The sequence below is a fragment of the Topomyia yanbarensis genome, chromosome 3, assembly GCF_030247195.1.
Source record: "Topomyia yanbarensis strain Yona2022 chromosome 3, ASM3024719v1, whole genome shotgun sequence".
Taxonomy (NCBI): Eukaryota; Metazoa; Arthropoda; class Insecta; order Diptera; family Culicidae; genus Topomyia; species Topomyia yanbarensis.
The window spans coordinates 112,728,378-112,735,582 of NC_080672.1; the positions used below are offsets into that span (position 1 = coordinate 112,728,378).

Consider the following 7,205-nt stretch of genomic DNA (forward strand, 5'->3'; position numbering starts at 1 on the left):
TGTGTCGGGGGGGGGGGGGGGGGTTGTATGGTGTTAAACCCCAAAACCTTCTCTGGGCTACGCCGTTGCTTGGAGTTATTTATTTGGTTTTTCATTTTCCGATATGTTTCAGATCGATCCGATGGTTATTAGTTAGAAAAATTGCAGTCAGAAGGTTCGCACAAATGAACATTTTTGCACTGATAAGTTATCAAGTTCCTTCCAGACAACTTGGAAGTGTTCGGTGCGGTGATTATTTCTAGCGGTTGTAGATAGAAAAATGAAATACAAAATTCGATTTATCGAAATAATGTTTGGCTTATTTCAATGGATTATTTCTATATTGAACAATAAATAGGCGACAAAGAGTAATCCACAAACAACAAGCCATAACTTTTAAAGTATTCAAAATAGATATTTGAAGTCTTCAGTAAAGTTATTCGCAAAAGTAAGAGCTACAAATTTGTAGAAGGCATCATTTCGATATAATCACTTCCAAGAAAATTTGTGAAAATATCTCACTCATAGGGGGATTAATCAGCAAAAGCACAATACCAAAAGAAAGGGCATATTTCCTTCATTAAATTCTCCGAAGATACTACTGACCTAAAATAAGCCGTTTTGGCGTTAATAATAGATTACATGTTTTTGGTCATATTTCTGGCAATGGGAAATGATAAAAATCTTTCGTCCGCATTTAATGTTAAATATCTCTTTTGATAATAGTCCGATTTCAACAATCTATAGCTTGTTCGAAAGGTATTCGTTAAAGCTGTCTAAAAACATATAAATTGTTAATCTATATTGTCAATTTCGGCAGATAATTTTAAAAAACTGCTAAAAATGCCATTTTTACGCATTCAAACATTCATATCTTGGAAACTAAAAATCAGAATCAAAAACAAATTAAAAGCGTTCATACTGTTTTTTAGCTCTTTCATTTAAAATTGGTTTGGATAAGATCGGTTCAGCCATTGCTGAGAAACACGAATGAGAATTTGTCCGTTACATACACACACACACACACACACACAGACATTGTCCCAAATCGTCGAGCTGAGTCGATTGGTATATAAGATTCGGCCCTCCGGGCCTCGGAAAAAATCTTGAAAGTTCGAGCGAATTCTATACATTTCTTTTATAAGAAATGTAAAAACATGGTTTAATCCACCTAGTGGTGCAATTGTGCCTTGCTCATTTATCAAACCTATGATTTAATAGCAGGTTACTTTCAAAATAACATTGTGGAAACATCAACTACATTCTTATAACACTTGCACTGATAGAATATATTCGTAAATCGCCAGGAATTTGTTTCGTACAGACAATTTTCATAAAATATACGATTTTTTTCGTACATATGATGAATCGTTCGTAGTTCTATTGAATTATTTTTATTTTTTATTACGAATTTTTCGTGAATACCACGAAACGACTTTCGTTGGCTTATTACGAAACAGCTTCATTCGACAAACGAATTGTTCGCTGCTACATACGAACATCTTTGTAATATTTACGAGTACTATTCGTCAAACAGTCAACGTCAAAAAAGCTTCAATAGAGGTAGAATATGTCAACAATTCATCACGACGGTCTCAGTCTGACTATTTAGTAGCCGTATCCGTGCCCGCCGGTTTCAGGAAGATTTCCTGAACCTCTTTCGTTTCCAGTTGATCCAGAATCCGGAGCTGTACGGACTCAGCTGAGCCATCGCGAACTGCTCGTTGGTTTTGTATGAACAAGATTGAGTTTTTCTCTGCCGGAGCAATATCAAAATAATATGCCATTTTTTCCTGCTCATTATTTTATTGAACAATTTATAAAAAGAACAAGTTAACGCGCATCACTATCCTTAACCTTTTAAATATACGATCAAACATATTCGTCATCGCACCTATCCACCGCCTTCTAACCATCCTTCTCCCGGCGGCTCAAACAATCTAGTGGCTTTCACCCTTCTTCCCAGCCACCCGCTGGAAGTCATCCATCTTAGTCGTTGGAATCGGTGACCCGATGAAGGCCAAATGATCGATAATGGTCGTCTCGTCACCAGAATGGTTATCCTTCACGAACAGCTGCATATTCTGCACGTTCTGAAATTTAACGAAGTGCAACGGAATCGGCGATCCCGATACAAGATCCTTCTGCCCCAGTACCAGATCCTGCTCCGAAACTTGCGATTCGGCCATATCGAAATCGATGATGCTTGGTTGATTGATAAAGATTTTCACCTTTTTTCGGTCCGTGAGAGGGCGGTGCTTTGAGCTTGATGGCACTGATTTTGACCAGCTGATTGAAGGTAATCGAAATGATCAACTGTTCGTCACAATCGGACACCAGATGACCACCGCTGGAACTGAGCGCATTCACCATCGGGTGGTCGTTCGATTCGTTCAAACATTCGCACCGGTTCTTCTGGATGAAGGTGTTCAAGTCCAACATTCCATGACCGTAATCTTCTCCAGATTCATACAAGCTGGTGACGTAATGTTTCTGTATTTTGGCTTCAAGTCCATTAATGTCTGCACCCTGCATCCTGTCAATCTTTGTTCTGGCTCGGTAGAAAATAAACATTGGCATGATCGACATGCCCTGGGACGGCGATATGTTTCGGCACTGTCCACACCAAGCTGCGGTAAAATCCACAACGACCAATTTTCCTCCTGCTGCGGCTAGTTCGGTTTGGAAGTGGGCTTCATCGGTGATTGCTTTAACAGCCATGCTGTATGGTTTCTTGCGCCGCTAGATCCGGTTAGATGAAGATTCTAGTTACAGGGCCACTATTTTACCCGGAGAAATTAACTACTTAATTAACTTTTAACGTTATGCACTTTACTCCTCACAAAATTTAACTAATCGAGAATGACGAGATATGAACGATGAAAGATGATTACGAAAACTTCTCTTAGATGAACGAAATGAATTCGTGCGACCAACAATATTGTTCGTAATATACACAAATGTTTATTAAAATAAGCAAAACATTTCGTTTCATTCACGAAAAATAATGTCGTTTTCATCGACAACATTCGTGCAATGTTCACTAAATAAGTAAAATTTACGAAAACTTTCGTTCATCAAGCGGCCATTTCTTCACACCACAGTAAAATCGATTTGGCCACATCGATTTTTTTAAATTAAAAAAATCGAAGTTGTCAAACATCGATCCCAAAAGATCGACTGAAAACAATAAGAGGCTAACAAATACGAAAACTTTTCTAAAATAAACGAAATGAATTCTTGCGACTAACGAAGTTGTTCGTAATATACGCAAAAATTTATTGAAACAAACGAATCATTTCGTTTCATTCGTGCCATGTACACTAGATAAGTAAAATTTACTAAAACTTGTGTTCATCAAGCGTCCATTTCATCACACCACAATCTTTCTAGTCCTCAATACATGTGAAAGGTTGAAATAAAATCGATTTTGCCAGATCGATTCTTTTATTTAGTTAAAAAAATCGTTGTCGTCAAACATCAATCCTAAAATATCGATTGAGAGAGTTGTGAGGAGTGTGAGAGGAAGGAGGAGGATGGGTGGATGGAGGGTACAACAGCCACTTCAAATTGTACCTTCCATTTGAGACTAGGTTAGTGAAAATTGGTTGTCATCAGCTTTAGGTGTGGCTTCAGTTCTGGAATATGTCTGGAACCCGGGACTTCCGGAATTATCGATAGTGTTTATTCCAAGAAACATTGATTCACCATCAATGATCTAGGTCTGCGAATCGAAGTAATTTGATCTTCATTTCAATAGATTTTTAACCGTTGAGGTATTACGATTGTACCGGTTTATATGAGAAATTCGTATGTGACCACAATAACCAACCTGTAGCTCCGGAACCAAAAGTCAGAACTGAATGAAATTCAATAGCAGTAAATGAAAGTATTATAAGTTTCATTTGAAATCAAATTTGTAAAAATCGGTTAAGAGTTCGCTGGAAAATAGGGGTGAGGTGAGATCGGGAACTCTCATAGGTGGCCAATGTGATCAAAGCTACGTTGATTGGTCATTAGTGATCTAAACCCGAAAACCCAAATAATGTTGAACCTATTTGAATATACATTGTTCGGACATCATAGTGGTACTAGTTTATATGGGAATTTGCTATGTGACCACACTCTTCAACTCGTAACTCCGGATCCGGAAGTCGGTTCAACTAATAGTTCAATAGCAGCTTTTGGGAGCGTTATATCGTTCATTTGACACTAAGTTTGTTCAAATCAGTTCAGCTATCTCTGAGAATATTGAGTGATATTATTTGACTCAAACATACGCACACATACATAAACACATATATACACACAGCCATTTTGCGATCTCGACGAACTGAATCGAATGGTCCTGCAGGCCTCGGTTAAAACGTCAAAATTCCGACAGATTGCGTAACCTTTCCATATGAAAAGAGCAAAAAGGTGCAAAATCAGCCAAAAAGACTGCTTCTCAAAAAAAAAATCTGGATAACATATAATCTCGACGTTTCATGCAAATTAAGGACATTTGTCAACAAAAATTCGATTTCGATTGCTGAAATTTCATGGGGTCTCTCTTTGAAATGACAATTTCTATGGGAATTTCTTATGTGACCAGACGATTAATTTAATTAATGGCGGAACCACATAACCGATCCGTACGAAATTTCATAGGAGTCTACAATATACCTTTAAGATTGTGAAAATCGGCCCAGCCATCTCCGAGACACTGATGTGAGTTTTTTAATTTTGAAAGATGGTCATTTTTCCGTGTACTTCCAGAACTGCATATGGTGGTCAATGTGACCAATAGAGTTGCCACTGGGTTGATTCCCAGGCAGTGCTGATATTCTGCTTTTCTGCTCTTTCTGTTAGCTGTGGTGGAGGGTAATGCTCGTTCGGCCTATCCTCCACAGCGAAAGTCGATAGTGCTTTTATATTCTTTGCGATTAGCCGAGCAAGTAAAATTCTATACCATATTAAACCTACAAAACCGTTACAATTGTTAAAAATTTACAGCGTAATGTGATCTGCTCAGAATCTCGGTGCGCATTGTACTTTGCAAATGTGAGTTTATTTTGGTAATAATCCAATCAACCAGCTCTGAATTGATATCCCGACTAGTTTCAGAAGGAATGAATGAGGGCATACTTATCACTTTTAACTCATTGGGTAATAAAAAGCGATAAATGTCGAGCAGCAAATATATATTTATGATCGCATAGAGACGCTTCAGTTTCATTTGGAACATACCAATTTCCCGGCTCGTAAGAAATTCTTTCAGAGCAAATCGTGATGTGTAACACCTCCCCTCTCACCCAGACCTCGCAAAAGTTGGCCAGTTCCCTACATTCAAAATATGGAGATTTGTACTACTTATGTACTCCATTACTTCGGAGAGCTTAAGATTGATGCCTGAGCTGTCTCAAATGATGTGATGAGCATTTGCAGCGCTTCCGATAATGAGCTGAAGCCTATTTCTGCTACAATATGATACAACTCTTTTGAAATCATCAGAAGATAACGACTCGTTATAATGCAGATATGCCGAAGAATATATATACCTCCTGTCTATGTTCCCAATTGTGACAGGACAGATGTCGTATGTTTTGAGCTCCGTGATGAGACACGCGTCAATTGCCTTATTTGCAATTATGCAAGCACGAAACATTTCACGTTGGTTAGTCATGCCTGTCTTGTTGTAAGCAATGAAGGCAGCGTCAAGTAAATTTCCAATATAGATGTTTCCTTTATGGAAGCACGGTTCTTAAACCAATGCTATGGAAGCTTTACCTTTCTGCACAAGTCGAGATAGATTTATAGTTGCTATACGTTTATGCTGGAGATTGAATTGTGCTGCTCTAACCTTGTTGATTAGGAAACTGTACATTTCATTTCCAACATAAATTTCACAACAACTAGAGGATACCAGGCAAGTTGTGATATTAATACATGTAGCGAGCCATATCAGCATTTTTTTTCTTTTAAATACGTTTAATTTTTGCATCGCGCATACGATGAATTAAAATTTTCTTTTCGGATATTATTTGCACATTGGAAACATCCGCGGAAAATGTTATCAATTATTACCCGCTTTTAAACGTCCTACTCATAGAGAGGAAGAATCCATTGTAACATCGTACGCCGCCTTTGTTCTCATTGCAGAAGCACGCATGACGTACGCTTCCAGTGTTCTTTTATTTCAACAATTAGCGGAGGTCTCAGCTTGTTTCGCTGCCACTGAAAAAAAACCGCAATTAAATTCTCGACAACAGAAGCAACGTGTGGGTGGTCGGGTGGTGGTAGCATTGTGTCTGTAGGAGAAACTTTCTGATTTAAGGTTCAAGTTACCGTTTTTAAGCATGTGTTAGAATTGAACGCTTGGTAGTGTGCGTAGGAAAATTTGTGTTCAGCTTTGCCACTGGATTATCCATATAAACCTTTTTAAAACTCTAAAAGAAGAATATCAGTCGATTTATTAGATCATCACGATTCAATCCATGCAAAATACCTGTTGGAAAAACCATCGGCTTAGCTGGATGGTGCTTTTGAAAAAGTGGCTGTGGTTTTTTCATTGCGCAGTTGTGTTGCGTACCCCCGCTCGGTGTGGTAGTGTGAAAAAAAATCACTGCCACTTTTTCAAAAGCACCATCCAGCTAAGCTAATGGTTTTTCCAGCAGGTATTTTGCATGAATTGAATCCTGATGATCTAATAAATCGACTGATATTCTTCTTTTAGAGTTTTGAAAAGGTTTAAATGGATAATCTGGTGGCAAAGCTGAACACAATTTTTCTTACGCATACTACCAAGCCTTGAGGTAACTTGAGCCTTAAAGATCCAAAGGCGACAAGAGTGTCTCGAGGCAGCATTGAAGTCGGTGCCAAAGAAAAACTCAACCATGGAAAGCTCTTAGCATGATTCAATTAAAAGGGTCTCTCGTCATTTGCTTTTGAATTTGTGCCGTTCTAATACGGAAAGAAGGACGCCCACGGGATAGCACAGCTCACTCGCCAGTAAATGGAGAGGAAAATGTTTGTTTACATTAGCTTGTTGGTTCGTTCGGTTTCTCTGCACTCATCTGGTGCTTAGTGTTACTAAGTACAAGGAGAAACAGTTTGAAGTAGTTTCAAAGAGTGAGATAACATTGTCTTTTTCAGTGGATTATTCTAATTGGTAGAAAATGTGGAGATGTGTAAGACAGTTTACTTTCTTAATTTTTTAATGGAATCGAAATTTTATTAAACTGTAT

The 7,205-nt window shown here is 38.2% G+C and overlaps 1 protein-coding gene across 1 annotated transcript; it reads right to left on the reverse strand.

Moving 5' to 3' along the window:
- Window positions 1-1,919: 1,919 nt before the first annotated feature.
- On the reverse strand, window positions 1,920-2,700 carry LOC131687147 (thioredoxin-like protein 1). Its single transcript, XM_058971198.1, has 2 exons — window positions 2,211-2,700; window positions 1,920-2,152 (listed from the first exon to the last, which is right to left on the reverse strand). Exons 1-2 carry the CDS (start codon window positions 2,698-2,700, stop codon window positions 1,920-1,922), a joined length of 723 nt encoding a protein of 240 aa, XP_058827181.1.
- Window positions 2,701-7,205: the final 4,505 nt, after the last annotated feature.

Excerpts from the sequence above, each read along its gene's own strand:
- LOC131687147 (XM_058971198.1), bottom strand. The coding sequence starts at position 2,700 with ATGGCTGTTAAAGCAATCACCGATGAAGCCCACTTCCAAACCGAACTA. Across the intron at positions 2,153-2,210 it reads CTCTCACGGACCGAAAAAAG|TTTCGGAGCAGGATCTGGTA; the intron begins GTGAAAATCTTT and ends CCGAATCGCAAG.